This window comes from Pygoscelis adeliae, unplaced genomic scaffold (assembly GCF_000699105.1).
Source record: "Pygoscelis adeliae isolate BGI_AS28 unplaced genomic scaffold, ASM69910v1 Scaffold57, whole genome shotgun sequence".
Lineage (NCBI taxonomy): Eukaryota > Metazoa > Chordata > Aves > Sphenisciformes > Spheniscidae > Pygoscelis > Pygoscelis adeliae.
In genome coordinates, this window is record NW_008825615.1 from 17,647,185 (window position 1) to 17,664,469 (window position 17,285).

Below are 17,285 nucleotides of genomic sequence, written 5' to 3' on the forward strand. Positions count from 1 at the left end.
CCCCCTTCCTTCTTCTTCCTCCAGCTTTATATACTGAGCATGACGTCACATGGTATGGAATATCCCTTTGGCCATTTTGGGTCAGCTGTCCTGGCTGTGCCCCCTCCCAGCTTCTTGTGCACCTGCAGCCTTCGCAGTCGGTAGAGCATGGGAAGCTGAAAAGTCCTTGACTAGTGTACACTACCTAGCAACAACTAAAACATCGGTGTGTTATCAACATTGTTCTCACCCTAAATCCAAAACACAGCACTGTACCAGCTACTGGGAAGGAAATTAACTCTATCCCTGCCGAAACCAGGACAGAGCTTTACAAACAGATGCATTTATCCAATTAGAGGCTTTATTACACAATAATTTTCACTAGAATTCCTGATCAAGAACATGCAAAATATCTCTAGGCCCATATCAGTAGTTGTAAAGTTCATTAAAGTAAGTACATTGTGTTTAATTTTTTGGTGTTTAATTAGTATATTAAATAATTGGATATTATCACAATTTAGAAGTTTTTAATAAATAATGCTCAAAATTTCATATTTTACTATATGCTATTTAAAAATTATGCAACCCTTTCACCAGCCATCTAAACAAATAAACATTTTTATTCTTATTTGTTAGAAAGAGAAACTAACACAAGTAGAATCTATAGCTAACATTCAAAATGCTTGGCAAGTACCTGACAAAATTATTTCTCTATACTGGATCTCATGATGGTCCTTACTTAAAGAGGGCCTGACAGAAAAGTTACTTGAATGTACTGGCCATAGACACAACTTTAGAACAATCCTTTTTCATTTGTGATATAAATTTTCTTTTAAAAAGATATATTTTTAGCAGTTCTAATAGGTTTAAGGATTGAAGAAAATTGCAATAACTTTACTTCTAGTTGATAATTGTTTGCACAAAGGGTGGCCTTGCAGCGATGAAGACTAACTACATGCTGGGCTGCACTAGCAAGGATGTGGCCTGCAAGTTGAGAGTAGGTACTATTTCCCTCTTTGTAGCCTTCATGAAGTAGCATTTGGAAACTATGTCTATAGTTTTGTGCTTCCAAATTGCAAGGCACAGATTGATAAAATATGAGTCCAACAGAGAGCCAGCAAGATGATTATGAGGCTGAAGCACAGTCCAAGGAAAAGAAGGAAGTTCAGCCTGGAGAAGTGAAGGAGGACTCTTCGTTCTAGAAATATACAGTGAAAGAACAAGTGCCAGTAGTCACAAGTTGTAGCACTGTAAATTCCAACTGGATATAAGGAAAACATTTTTCACCATGACAGCAATTAAGTACAGGTAGCTCAAAGAAGAATTTTCAAAATTTGCTCAGAAAAAGGCGTAAGCAACATAATCAAACTTCAAAGTTAGTCCTGCTTTTAAAAATCAGGAGGTTGGACTATGCAATTTGTTTTTTAAAAAAAAATGTTTAAAAAATTGAGAACCTTACAAGAAGCTGGAAAATACAATCTGTACAGAAATTGTGCTGCATTGAAGACCCACGGCTTGTATACAGAATCTGGAATAGGTATAATTTTAAAACAGATTCCTCCCTTGTCAATAAAATGGGTGGCTGGAGTAATGAAGTAATATTTTTATTGACTTGATTTTACTGGTTTATTATTTCATGTTTCTGTTGCTATCTGATATTTGAATTCGGTGAACCATTTTATATTTACTAGCAAGAAGTGTCATATAATTAAATGATTTACTTGTTAGTATACTTTAAATTACTTACAGCTGAAGTAAAATTAAGTGTAGCAATAAGTCAAAACCAGTAACACTGATATTTTTAATATTTGATCAGTTTTTGTATTCTTTCTGATAAAATAAGTACTAATACAAAGTTACAAAAATAGCCAAATCTATGTTTAAAACATCTTCTTCAGATTAAAGCTGGATAAGCAACTAATCATGTGTGACAATAGATGCTCCCTAACAGTTGCTAAGTTTGGTAATGAAATTTTGGTAAAAAACTTTCCTTTTTAGATACTCCATTTTATTATTCTCTATAGGAACAAGACTTTTTTGACTGGAGACCACAGTTTTGGAGAAAGAGTGATTTAATTATCTTTTTTTTTTATTAAAAATAACGAAATAATGAAAAGCACATCAGGTTCTTATTACTTATGTTTAATGCACCTGTTTTATCATGGTAGACAATAAATTAACTTGGAAAGGATTCATACAGGAATCCACTGGTAACTAAGACAAGCAAAAATATCCTATTAATTATTTTTTTTAAGACTAAGTTCTTGTTTTATCTTCTTTTTATTCCCCCCCCCCTCGTTCTTTCTTTCTTTTTTTTTTTTTTTTTTTAAATGTAGTTGTGTTTGGACAATTTGCCTATTTTCAGACAGCTTTGAATGATGTGGCAGAATTATTTGATGGAGAAAACTCTCAGGCTAGACTTCTTAGTTCACTGTCTGGATCTCACTCAGGTAAGTAATAAAGAAAAGAAGTATACATTTCTCACACAGCTCAGTATGGAAAAAATAAATCAGAAGAACGTTATGAATTTTATTTGGAAATATAATAATAAAGTCATTGGAACAGGATGCCAAAGGAAATGGAAGACCCTTCTAAATCTTTGAATCAAGACATTCTTCTGGAACGTGGTTTAGGCAAGAACTGATCACTGGCATGACTGCAAAAATAATTGAGTGAAATTCTCAGATCTTTATGTAAGAGGATAGATTGGATAGTATAATTATTTTCTCTGCCCCTAAACTCTGTGAATTACACATCTAGATTTTCTGAATGTCTAATTTAAACACAAATTACTTGTATTCACAAAATGCAATTATCTGTATGCAAACATGCACTTAGACTAAAAGCAGGCCAGCTGTTGCATTCAGGTAACTATAAGCAAAATGTTGACCCTGTGAAATCATAATTAAACTTATATGGATTTCAGCATGGCCAGAATTTCCAATGTATGCATATATAATGACTATGTTAATCTCAAGTAGATAACTTACAAATATATTTCTGCAGCTATGAATGTGTTTTGTCATACACTCCTAGTATTTAGGAGAGCGTATATGTGAGTTTAAGATTTTTTCAGTCCAGGGCTTTTTATGGCTTCTCGGTTTTCACTTTGAATTATTGGAGAAATACTTGATATTAAAAGAATGTAACATATCTATTTGATTTATAGAAAACATTTTATTATTTGAAAAACTCAACTCATCATTTTTCTCTGGTGAATCCTAGGTATTTGTGTCATAATAAGAATTCACAAATTAATTTTAAAATTTGTTTAATTACTGGCAAGAGTTCAGCAACAAAACAAAATATTTGCTTTTTAATGTTTAAATTTAAAAGACAATTCATCTAAGCACCCAATTTTACTGCATCAAACGTATAAAAAAGTTGAAACTAAGATCTGTTTTCATAGCAGACATTTGAAAATAATTGAAGGGAATTTAAACTTGTGATTTTTACTTATTACTTGTGACATATCTGATTTACATTGGTTTAAGATAGGATACTGTTATATGGAATCACTAGTTACAATAATATCAAACTAATCTAAGCGAAAGAATTATAAATCCTATTTATCCTGTTATCTAAGATTTTTAAATTAGTTCATTATGATTCATTTCAGTAGAATTTCCTAAAATATTTGCTGATATAATCCAATGAGAATAAAAAAAGTTGTCTTATGGAGTGGCATCCTTGCAGTGTAAAAGTACTGTAATTTTTTCTGTAGTGATTCATTACTGAACTTTTATCATGACTGCAGACAGATATCTCAGGAAGGGAGATAAAGTATATTAAACGTTTTTATTAATACACAAGTCAATATATAAAATTTGAAATGCTATTAGAAAGTTAATAATGTAATATAGTTCATGTGTGACCATATATTTTATTGAAGCAACTACATAAAACGAGTCATGGATCTGTTCTTTCTCATTTCAATTTTAGTTTTGAAATGGTAAACATCACATGAAGATCCCTGTGGCATTTTTCAAATACTTTTAATTGTTTAATGTGTTTTGCAAGACAAGGTAAAGCTGTCAGTTACAGAAAAATGTTAACCAAAAATTTTGGTCCCTAATTAAGTTTATGTTGTTGAATCATGAAGTCTTTTTATTCTGACAAATTTTCAAACCTCCAATGGCAAATTTAATTTTATACAGTTATTTACATTTTCTTTAACTGTAGAGGAAAACATAAAACTATGTATTTTAACAGTATATTTCATTACATACTGAAGATTTGTAACTGTTGTTTCTGTTTTGCATATTTAATTTATTTTCTGTTTTCATTTGTAGGAGAGACATTGCCTTTGGCTACATCTAATCAAATTCTTCTGCGATTCAGTGCTAAGAGTGGGGCATCAGCCAGGGGGTTCCATTTTGTTTACCAAGGTAAACATGTCTGCTTTTGGTGGAAGACACTGGTGTCAGTCTCACACAGTGTATTATTTTGAATCCTTCTTAGGACTTAGTGTTTCTTTAAATAAGGGTGTAGTCTTAACCTTTTTCCAGCCATCGCGGACTTCTGATGGTAGACTGACTTCATAATGGTAGTTGTCTCTGGTGAATCCTATCTGGCCCCATGGACCTGAATATGTCCAGCCTCTCTTAGTAGCCTGTAATCTGTTGGTCCCTTACTGCTGAGTATTCATGTCCTCCTCGGACTGTAGAAGTACATGGTGAGGACTGTGAAAGCAAGGCAAAAAAGGCATTTAATACTTTAATATTTTCTGCATCATTTGTCATTAGGTTGTCCACATCCCATACAGCCCCAATGCATCATCATACACACATATATTTTGAAATTCCCTTTGTAATTAGCATACCCGTAGACTCTTTTTCCCTAACGTTCATTACTAGTTTTCACTCCAGCTGGACTTGGACTTTCCTGATTTTTGTTTCTAAGCAGTTGAGCAATGCTATCATACTCCTGATTTACTACCTGTCCTTGCTTCCACTTGTGGTATGTTCCCTTTTTGTATTTAAATTGTTTGAAAAGCTCCTGGTCTAGCCCTGCAGGCTTTCTGCCCAAATTCCCAGTCTTCCCTCACAATGGTATAATTTGTTCCAAGGCTCTCAAATCTCTCTAAAAAAAAATCACCAGTATCCTTCCTCTTCATGCCTGTTCCTTAGGAAAGTCTATGTACCAACTTCATGAATATACCAAAGTCTGCTCACCTTAATTCCAACCTTCTGCTGCTTCCTAAACTTCATCATCTTGCAGTCATTGCAGCCCAAGCTGGCATCTACATCCACATGCACAAACAGCTCTTCTCTGTAAGCAGCTGGCCAGGTTGTAGCTACTTAATTTAGTTATCTGACAGAAATATCTATTAAATCTAGCCAGTGTTTTACTTGACTAAAATGAGTAGGGACAAGACCATAGAACTTGCTTTCTACTATATTTCTATTGTATTCAGTTTTGAGCAAAAGGAGATATACATCTTTATTTTGTATTGAGTTGGATGTAAGTTGCTAGACTGGTACAAACCAGAGGAGACACATATTTGATCTCTGTTAAAAGCCAGATTTCCCTGAGATGAAAGTGAAAACATGCCATTGGGTAGCATTTGAAATGGGCACTGGAAATCCACCCAGAATTGATAGCTGCATTCAATAAATCAGTAAAAATAAAATCAGTAGATTTGTTACACAATATCAACATTCCAACAATTTCTGATTTATATTCAGACATTATAATGACACAGAAAATAGATTTTGTGGTTTTGGTGAAGAAATATCCAGTTACCTGAAACAGTTGTTAAAAACAAAATGAAAAATTTTATACTTTTATATTTAATTGTATACTTAACATTTATTTTATATGTAATTTTTGTCCCATCCAATTACAGTTACAATATGAAATAGTGATCATTTTCTCACAAAAACAATAGAAAAATATATTTTGGGATTTGTTCTATACTGACAGTTACTCACTTAACAAGTGAGTACAACATAAGAGCTGTTATGACAATCTTTGTTACATTCGCCTAAAGTCTTTATCCACAGAAGTACTGTTCATTTCAGCTTTCTCAAGACATAAAGAAAAAGAAAAGAAAATTAAAGAAAATATTTTCCAGTACTTATGAAAATCTCAATTCTGGATATGTATAGGCAGCATAATGTTGTTGAAACTAAATAGCTGTGCTTCAACATGTTTTTACCACCTATAGTTTCAGAGTTAGTTTGACTGAAGTTAGCTTGGATTCTGCATCACACACTGTTCCTCAGTGTAATACTATAAAGAGAAGGTAAAAGTGCCAAAGACACTTTCAAGCTTACCTCATGGATATCAGTAGATCAGCTCAAGGTTTTGGAGAGTTTACTTAGTTGTATTAGTATTGATCAGTACTCCCAGCTGATGTTTCAAGAGTTTTTGTTCTGGCTGCCAAGAAATTCTATCTTCTTGGAGCGCTTGGAGGGAAAATTGGTATGGCAGAGACCATGAGGCAGTTTCAGTATTGAAGGGTGGGTGGCAGATGTAAGACTTGCAGGTCTCTTCCTGACACAACTGGATTTGAGGAAGTATTATGTGCATGTCTGCACACTGCAGTTGAAATGCAAGAATGAGACAGCATGCCCAAGTCTGTTAGCATGCTGCTAGGCAGCTTAGTACACTAAACTGATCTGTCTGGTGACACCTGCAGCAGTGCTTACAGGTCCATTGCCTGTACAGGCAACAAATGCAGTCCCAAAGGGGCTTCTGGGCAGTTCACTAGGTGTGTTGCATACACACCCAATAAGCTTAATGAGACAGTCATTGAACACTGTGGTTTATTATATACTAGCTTTTCAGCTTTACTAAATTGAAGTATAAAAGTTGTTTTGGATAGTTTTAAATAATATCAAGATTCATTTAAAAAAAAATTGTTTTTTTTTACATTGGAGCACAGTCATGGTTTCACACAGCAAGTTAGTGGAAAGAACTGTCTCACCTCAAGAATATTTCCATAGTTGTAAGGAGCTTGTTGGGACTGTTCAAACTCCTTCTGGATGGGGTTTTTAAGCCTTCTTACTTCTGTGTTTATAGAAAGGTATCACCATAACTGCACACTCTACTTGGGATATAGCTCAAGATATCAATACCTGCCCTTTTTACACATCAAAAGCATCACTTGCATTTAAATTTATCATGCACAATTAATCAGAAAAGAGGGGGAATATAAGATTCTGGAATTAGAAAACAGCTTTCAGCATTTGAGTTCTTATCAGCCGTTTACATATGAATGACACTTTTCTGTCTTATTCTATTTGGTTTTCACATGCCTAAAGTATTTAGTTATTTTTTGCTGTTTTTAAAGAATTCATAATGATACAAAGCCTCAATTCTATTAGCTGTATGTGTGTATACACGCACGCACACACACACACACATAAGGTAAGCACAATGATATGCCTCATTTCAGTCATTTATTTGGACTACACTTATTTTTTAGTAATGTAAGAAATAGATTTTAACAAATGAGAAGTGTTCTCTGCAGCAGCAGAAAATGAGTCACTTTATTTGTCTCAGGAGAATCATGAAGCTATTTGAATATCCAGGGTTTTTAATATATTTTAAAATGTATCTTAAGAGCTTTATTTAATACACACATGTATGTATACATATATTGGTTAATGAGTTAGTGGTATTTAATAAGTTCTATCATTTTGAGATTTTTCTCTCTTCTTTTGAAGCGTGTGATCATATTTCCAATGACCGCCTGCTTGCTAGCCTTTTAAATACTCCAGAGAATAACATCCACACTCACACTGAACACAGTAATCTGGTCTGCAAAGTCAATCATTTTATTTATCGCCCTCTATTCCAGGGTGACCTTCTTCCCTGTTCACTTTTCCACTGGGCTGATTTCAATTTTGTTTCACAGCAGTATGAAACATTTACTAAAAGATGGAGGATAATTACTACAGAAAATGGAATGTCTCTGTGATACAGCTTGAAAAGTCTAGGTTGCCAACACTATAGTCAAAAGCTAGAAGGAAGGCTAGAGGGGAAAAAAAGTTATTGCTTGCATTATTTCACATTCTGGTTTGAGCAAGCAACAGATAAGGATTGTAGCTTTTGATTCAGATTTAATGGCTTTTGCAATGCCACTTTCTCAAAAACTTCTTTTTAGCTGCATATGTCATTTGTGCTTTCATTTCTTTTTCTCAGATGACCACATTTCCTTGTATCTCATGTAACAGGTAAAGGGTATCTGTAATATCAGACTGAATGAATATCCAGTCTTTCAGAATATTAGGGTCAGGTATGTTGAAATATGCTAGGAACAATCACATTTAAGAAGACTGGGAATTATACTTTTTTCAAGTTTATCTTGTGCTTGTTTTCCTGCTATGACATCACCTAAGAAACAATAGCATATATTTTTATATAGCTGAGGCTGCAGCAGTACAGAGTTCTTAACCTTTCTACCACCCCAAAATTTATGGGTTTTTAATGCTTGTCTTCCTTTACTTGCTCTACCATACAAATACATGAATTAGTTTATGAGGTCAAATGAGACTTTAAAGAGGACTATTAGGAAAGTTAGCATACAGGATGAGGAAAGACTGTGGAAGAAAGACAAAGGAGAACAAGAATAAGAGAGGAATGTGACTTTAACAATTAAGTTGATCTAATCTGTGACAAAAATAAAATACATAGCCACACACTTACTGCTGAGTGTAATTAGAGATCAGAACTAAGGCTGTTAGTATTATTTTCCATATGTGTTACCATGACACATTGTGTCCTGGTTTACAACACATCTTATAGATGTTTGAAACTGTACTGCATTTTGCAATGGATTATTTAAATCTCAAATCCATTTGAAGCAGTATGGGAGTACCTCACTTTATTGTTATGTCTGGCTTGCATTACATTTATTCTTAAGGTAGTTCTTCTTAAAACAGGAAAAAAAAAAGCATTAGAAAAATGGTGCTTCATAGTGAATGGCATGGTTTATTTGTGCATCTTTAGCATTTCTTATCTCACTGAAACCATTAATAGAATATTAGTAAAACCTGTGAAAAACTGAGCAAAATTTCAATTTTAACATGGCATTGAGTGTTTCCTGTTGACAATAGAATAATCTGACACAACTCTAGCCATGGATGTTTGTCGCTGCCATGGCTGTTTTACTTACCGGCTGCTCTCAGTAAAATGACATCTTTCAGTCTGAAAAGGAAGGAAGCACATAGCAGTACTTCTGCTACATGAACTAATTTAAGAGTGTTAGTAAACTGTCCCTAAATTTACCATAATGGCAGAGGTAGCCTGCTCACAAGAAAATAACTTTCCTAAGACAATATTATAATGAAACCAGATGATTTGATATCCTTTGTTGAGAGGTGCTGAAAATGCTAGTTACACAAAAAAATGTTTGGATTACAAATGCATGTATGCAAATTGCCAGCTGTGATTACTAACACTTATAAGATATTCTTTAATCTGATTCTTAAAAAGGGTCCTTTACCTTTGCACAGCTGTTGTAGGAATTCTCCAGATGTGGACTCCAGGTGAGTGTTAGAGAATCTGAGCAAGGATTTTCTTCTGAAACTTCCTCCCTTTTGGGGAAGTGGGTGAAAAAATAAATAGAGAAAGGTAGTATTCCCATAGAAGTCTGGGTAAGAGTTTCTTCTACACAGTGAAAGAAAAATACTCCAGGAGTGATACTGAAATTTTCAGTCAGATCATATAGCCTTTTAGGAAGACAGGTAAGGTTTAGACACATGTAAAGACAAAAGTTTAACTAGCAGGGGGCTGTAGTGGTGACCTGTGTAGGAGGAGGTCATGAGCTACCATGTGCCACTCACAAAGAGCTTCCTCCGAAGCTGGTATAAAGAATCTCTTACATGCCAAATCTTCCACCAGTCAGAGGAGCATGTAGTGCCTCTACTCAAAGATATTTAAGAAAGTGACAACTGCTTTGGGGCAGAGATGCTGCTGGAGGGACTGTTGGGGACACACACTTGGAAAGAGGCCTTCCGTGCCAAAGGACCAGCACTTCTAAAGGGACTGTGGCCTGTGGGTAACCCATGTTGGAGTGAGAACACCTCAGAGGGCTTGGCGGCCTGTGAAAGACCTATTCTGCAGTAAGGGGACATCTCTGAGCAACTGCAGCCCATGGGTAACCCACTCTGTAGCATGAACACTAAGAAAGAGAGTGACATGAAAACTTGAAGAAGCAAAAAGCAGGAGAGAAAATGAGTAAAATACTAAGTACAGCAGAGGAAAACCAAGAAGCAAAAAGAGAGCAGATGACCTCAGCCTCCTGTGCTGCCTCTCACCTCGCTGGTGGAACTAAAATAGACACAAGGAAGTTGAGACAAGGAAGGGGGAGGATAGATGTTTGGCTGAAGTTGAGCCTGGGGAGAGGGAAGGAAAGCTGTTTATTTAAGTGGTTGTTTGTTGTTTGTGTCCTCTTTCTTCTTAACTCCTGAATCAGTGATCAGAGGATTGTGTTATTTGGTAGTAAATTAAATTAAGCATAATAAGGTATAGATTCCCTGAGTCAAAACTTGTTTGTCCACAGCAATATATTGAACCTTTTGCTATCACATGACTGTGAATGATTTATCTCACGACCAAAACTCCCATTTGAGGAAGTAGTTTTGACCAAGGGATGGATTAATGCTTAATCATGTGGCAGAAGGTGTAGCTCTAGGCGGACGACAGTCATGTGGCTGGATGTGTGAGCAGCCATTATCACCTAGTCAGTTGTAAAGTCATTATACAATAAAAAAAAGAAGGTTTGAATAAAATAGTGCTTGTACAGTAGACCATTTGATAGAGAAAAGGATGTTAGTCCCAATAAAAGAGAACAAAAAAGAGCAGGCTGAGTCGGTTGAATTGACCTGGCAGACTGCATCTGGTCCGCAGATTACAATCAGGAAGAATTGTGACTGTGTGAAAACCCTGAACTATGGTTTCTTCATTATCCTTCCACAGGAGCAGAATGATTTCCTGCCACAGTTAGAACTGTATGCATGAACAAGTTTCACAGAGCAGCAGTGTGATACTGAGGTCCTATTGAAAACTTAGTCACAAAATCCCATTTATTTGAACAAAGGCAGGTACATCAGATTTACTGAAAGGGAAGTTGTTTGTTTATACTGTGTAAAGTATTTAACCATTTAAAAAACTTGAAAAATGTATTTGCTTTTGTTTTGCCGTATTGTGTAGTTATCATTCCAGGAGTATGCTAGTTTACCTCTGACCATTTCTTTCAATCTTGGATGCATTTTATAACTTTCTTAAGCTTTCAAGACTAAAATCTTTTGCAGCCATCTAACCTGCTGATTTAGAAGAAAATATGTGTTACTGTATCTGTATGACCTTGTCTGACAAATCAACCCACCGCATATTAATAAAAAGAGCACATATTTTACTGTTATTGCTAGTACCAATTATTTCTAAACCTTCTTTGAAAAAGATTTTCTCCACGTTCAATAATACTTGGATAAACTTAATTGTTATTCTCAGTAGCAATACAGAAAACTGGTAGAACATAGTGTTAATGTAATCATAAATGAGAACTTCCAATGTTCTGCTAAAATGTGTTGCATATTTCATGCTAGATTTAAGATAGGATTGATTTCAATTAGTGTTCTCTACCCAACTTGTCAACAAACGTTAACTTCAAGAGCACTTATCAGTACTTAAAACTACTGCTCTTAAGTAGTTATGATTCTGAATAGAGCAAATGACAGCATAAGAAATAAGAAAAGCATAAAGCTATCAATATGAAAATAAGTATATATAGGCTCCACACACCTTGTCTTTTACTTAGTGACCAAGGTAGATGAACAAGTGGGGGGGAGGGGTGTGTATGTGTGTGTGTACAGGTGTGCACATGAATAGATGGGAATATTGCTTTTCACTGTTACAGACCAGCAAATAAAATTAAATGTAAGCATGTAAAATAAAATTAAATATAACCGTGATTCTGTTTCCACTATTCTTAAAATAGGTTAGTAAGCCAGAAACATCATGTTTGAAAATCTGCCAGGAATAAAGTCTAAATACCCCCCCTTTTTTTTTTTTTTCCGTGCCATTCTGTGTCTTTGTTAATTAAGGACAAAATGGCAGGCAATTTTCATAGTGTTACTTATTCATATCTAGATGCAGTGATTCCCTGAAACTAATTCTTGAAGAAACCAAACTGATCAAACTAAGCTTTTGAACATGCCACTCACACAGAAAAATTGCTTATATTTGATGAGATTATTTTTAATGTACATTTATTTTATTATAGTGTAAAACATAAATGATATTGCACACAAATGATACTTTTATCATTTTTTCTATAAATATATATTTTTTAAAAAAAATTGGCATTTACTAGCTAACTGCAAAATGAAATGTAGAAAGAACAAGTTTGATACACAAACGACATGCACAATACCAAGGGACAGTAAGTATAAAAAATGGCTGCTATAAAGAAGTGGTTATAAATAACAAAGCCAAAGGGAAAATAAACCCATGGCCTTCTAATGAATTTTATTATTTTGCTCTTTAAATGTTGCTTACAGTCTTTTAACTATTCTTGTATCACATCAGGTTTATGAATTCTCAGAAATTATTGGTAAAAATAATTGTTGTCAATTGTAAACACTGAAATAGCCTTGACGATACATTGTTATCACTTAGTATTCTCCAATATGATAAGTCAAATATTTGTATAATATTACATTGGTTTTATATCTGTTTATCTACAGCATAATATTTTTCTTGGCTTCTAATGAGAAACTTCTAATGAGAAGCCAAAACTTCCATATTTAATAAGTAAAATAGGTGGTACGTATAGTATCCTGTCATTAAAGAGGGCAGCTGAAACACCCACTGATCCTCTTATGCCTAAGGATGTGCTTCCAAAGTAATTTGTTCTCCAAGCTGTCATGGCACTCATGTGACTGTACATGGTCACAGCCCAAAACCGCAATCGAGCTAACAGCCATGAAAGCATTAGGCCATTCTTTGAGAATACAGGAGCAGAGCAAGTAAAAGGAACAAGTAGAATTGAGCTCTGTCCTACAAGAAACAATGAGCATTTTTAGTGGTCTATTTATTTTTTAGGTGATGACTGTCATTTGGATTCATGGCATCTTATTTTTATTTCTTGCTCTCTTTATGCAGCTGTTCCACGCACAAGTGATACGCAGTGTAGCTCAGTTCCAGAGCCTAGGTACGGAAGGAGAATCGGCTCTGAGTTTTCAGCAGGCTCTGTTGTTCGATTTGAGTGTAGTCCTGGCTATCTGCTACAAGGCTCTAAAGCTATCCGATGTCAGTCTGTACCTAATGCCTTAGCTCAGTGGAATGACACAGTGCCAAGCTGTGTAGGTAAGCAATTGCATTTAAGTCATCTGTTCTGTCACACGTCTCTGAATCAGAATTCTGGAACTGTTTCAGAAAATAGTATTTAACATATATATTCACTCTCCTTTGATTAATATCAGTCATGCCCAATTTAAAAGAGCAGTTTTCCATATCAAAAAGTAATTGAGTAGCAGCTGGTTGGTAGGCAGTATAGTGTTTCATATAATGACTTAGATTATATGAACAAGTGTGATGCACATTTTCTTGAACATTCATTATTATCATGACTCATCTACAGCTTGAAATACAAGACAGAATTTAATTCTCCAGAAGTGTCTTTACCTGTTTTATTACACAGTACTTGTTGTATATTTCTATCACACATAGAATGATGATTTCTTTTTTCAAGTAGAAACATAGCGTACATTGAATAATGATAGCGTTGTTAAGTATAGTCAACTTTCCTCAGTCTATCAACAGACCTGCAGTGGGACAATGTTTAGCACTTCAAATTTTTTTCTAAATGTTCAAAGGTTTTCTTCTCTTTCTCCTTGGATTTATATCCAAAAGTCATTGCTATTCATAGGAATTTACTCTATAATTAAGGAATGTTCTAAAAATAAATGTATGTGTCCTATTTTCTGTGTATTCTGTTTTTTTATTTAGTTTAGTTCTCTTTTCTTGAACCTTAAAGAAGCAATTGTGTGTACAGTAAAAATATTTAATATACCACACTGCTTTACCAGCTAGATACAATATTGGAAGTATCTTAGGCTGTGGGTAAGTTCATACGATTTCTGCCAATCTTGATTGTGTTTAATGTTATGTCTTTACAGTTTGTGGTTACTCTCAGGTAAGACATGAGTAGGCTGTGCTGCTAGGCTGTTCTAGGCTTCACACACTCAAAATGAAGTTAACTTCTGAATTGTTTATTCATGCAGGTTGTATCTTATACTTGATATTGTTCATATATTTTAGATACATTGCTTTCTAAGTTCAGATCATTGCTTCACCTCTGTGTGTTTATGCTATAGAAGAGATTTATTATAATTAGCTTAGAAAATTATTATTACATTTCTGTTCTCTGAAGTGGTTTAGGTTTTGTAATAATTCATGATAATACTTTCTTTCAGTGCCATGCAGTGGGAATTTTACTGAGCGGAGAGGTACTATTCTTTCACCAGGTTACCCTGAACCTTATGGTAACAGCTTGAATTGTGTGTGGAAAATCATAGTGACTGAGGGATCAGGTATTCAGGCAAGTCTATATTCTGTCAAGCATGGAATATTAAGTACTTTGTTGTTCAGTTTAAAAAGTAATTGTTTATTTCTCTAGAAGTGTCAGAAAATAGCAATCAGTAACATTTTTTGCGTACTTGAAATATTTGTGCTTTGTTTTTCTCAGTATTGTTCTTTGGTTAGCTTTATTCTGTGTTACTTTATTTTTACATGGGGGTATGAATGAGAAATGGTTAACAAGCAGCTTTGTCTTGTAACTGTGTAGAATGTTGAAAGCAAGTCCTGATCCTTCAATCTGATATGCAAATGCCAGCCCTTTCTATCTGCTAGGATATCACTGAGGCACTTAGAGGTCTGCAACTGTCTTGATTATCTGCTCATTTACACTTTGAGTAATTATTTATAATCATGCAACATATGTGCAAAATCCTTCTCACTTACCTAGTGTCATATTTTCTAGAAGTTAAGAAAACTTAAAAAGTGAACGTTAATGTATTATTTACATTTTTTTCACTCAGGTATTTTTTGTTTGGATCTGCTTATTTATGGTTTTTTTGGGGTCATGTTCTCTTTTTATTTTGTTGTTTCTAGAACATTTAAAAATACATATGGCTAGTTGGTTTAAAAAGTTCTGTGGTGGTATTTTACAGATCCAGGTCATCAGCTTTGCCACTGAACATAATTGGGACTCTCTTGAAATATACGATGGTGGAGATATGACAGCACCGCGTCTTGGGAGCTTTTCAGGTGAGGATATGCCATGATTTAAACATACAGGTCTATATATAGTTGTATGAGAGAACATGTCTTTGTTTGCTCACACATATATACAAGGAGTATATTTGTATTACATCTTTCATGATATCATTATGAAACGTTTTCATTTTGGGGAGGAAATTTCAGGTGCTGTAAACATGTCAATATTCAAATTCAAAGAGAAATTTTCAGAAGAAAATATGAGACTAAAATGTTTAGCTTTGATTAGTGGGATTTAAGTGATAATACTTTCAAAAAAATTTCTTTCTTTTATCTTACCTACCCATCCCACAGAGAAGATACAGTGATTTAAATTAGTACTGACATTCAAGGAGCTTCCTTTGTTAACTTTGACTTAGTTTATCCTTGTTAGACTCCCTTTCTCCGGAAAAAGATGAAGCATTCAGTATTCATCCAAACTCCCCAGACCTCAGAGAACAAAACAAATTACTACAATTGGGACATAACAAACATTGTAATTTGTTGTTTCACATGTACATCAGGCATATATAGTTTTACTCCTTTTTTATAAGACAATTTTTATAGAAAGAGCATGTTCTATAAACCAAACCAAGAGAAAGAGATATCTCATATAAGATTAAGTCACAAATAATATCACAGACTCATGAACTCTATCACAAGCTTGATCTGATTCTGGTGTAGCTAAAGCATTTTGTGGAATTTTGCCTCTCCGGTGACTTCACGAACATTTAAAGTATAGATGTATATTAGATTATGTAAGGAAATGAACAATCAACTAATTAACCCCATATTATTCATTTGGATATTGAATTATAATAATCTGAAGTTGCACTTCAAAATTTAGATATTAAAATGTGTTGTGGTGTTAACCTTAATAGGCAACTCAACCCCACCCAGCCGCTTGCTCACTCCCACACAGTGGGATGGGAGAGAGAATCGGAAGGGTAAAAGTGAGACAACTTGTGGGTTGAGATGTAAAAGGTAAAGCAAAAGCTGCACATGTAAGCAAAGCAAAATAAGGAATTCATTCACTGCTTCTCATCGGCAGGTAGGTGTTCAGCCATCTCCAAGACAGCAGGGCTCCATCGTGCATAATGGTTGCTTGGGAAGAGAAATGCCATAACTGCCAACATCCCCCCCTTCCTCTTTTGTCTCCCAGCTTTTATTGCTGAGCATGACGTCATATCGTATGGGATATCCTTTTGGTCAGTTGGGGTCAGTTGTCCCCGCTGTGTCCCCTACTAACTTCTTGCCCACCACCAGCCTACTCATTGGTGGGGTGGTGTGAGAAGCATAAAAGGCCTTGACTCTGTGTAAGCACTGCTCAGCAATAACTAAAACCCCTGTGTTATCAACACTGTTTTGGTCACAAATCCAAAACACGGCACCACGCCAGCTACTATGAAGAAATGTAACTCTACCCCAGCCAGACCCAGTACAAAAGGCTGCAACATTTTATATTAAAGGCTAGTAACTATGTTATATATTAAATTTGCAATAAGAAATAAAGAAAGAAATTATGAAACGTAATCAGCTTTTGACAAGCGCAATATGTAGCAAATATATTGGATGCATTGGATAAAGAACTGATTAAATGATGCATTTAACAATATTCCATTTAACAATACTCAAGACTCAAAACACTTTCTTATTCTATACTAAAAGTGTGTCATCTTGCTTTAGCTTAAAAACCTTCCTAATTTCCAGGGAAACTGAAAAAGACAGGTTTTTTGTATTGGAAATATTTAATTGGGGATAGAATAACACAGCTTTATTGTGGATTTCTCTCTTTTGTATAATGAACGTCAGACTTAAAATGAGGCATTATGTTGTATATGGGAAAGGCCTAATGAAGATTATTTAAACATGACATGAAATCTGCTGTTCTTAAAACTGAACCAGTAATGTGACATTGAAACTGAATTCCAGGCATAATTTCATAAGTGGTAAAATTCAGCAGGTATCTTGTACTTACTAAATCTTGTAGAATACCATTGTTTTCTGCTGCACTCTGTGTGAATTCATCTGTCTTC

At 34.7% G+C, this 17,285-nt stretch overlaps 1 protein-coding gene across 1 annotated transcript in view; it reads left to right on the forward strand.

Annotated features, from left to right (window-relative positions):
* Nucleotides 1-17,285, forward strand: part of CSMD1 (CUB and Sushi multiple domains 1) — a 1,045,142-nt gene that overhangs the window by 836,426 nt on the left and 191,431 nt on the right. The window contains exons 32-36 of the mRNA XM_009333261.1: nucleotides 2,316-2,429; nucleotides 4,272-4,367; nucleotides 13,096-13,299; nucleotides 14,409-14,533; nucleotides 15,165-15,261. Of these exons, the coding sequence (XP_009331536.1) occupies nucleotides 2,316-2,429; nucleotides 4,272-4,367; nucleotides 13,096-13,299; nucleotides 14,409-14,533; nucleotides 15,165-15,261 (636 nt within the window). The remainder of the gene's footprint in view (nucleotides 1-2,315; nucleotides 2,430-4,271; nucleotides 4,368-13,095; nucleotides 13,300-14,408; nucleotides 14,534-15,164; nucleotides 15,262-17,285) is intronic.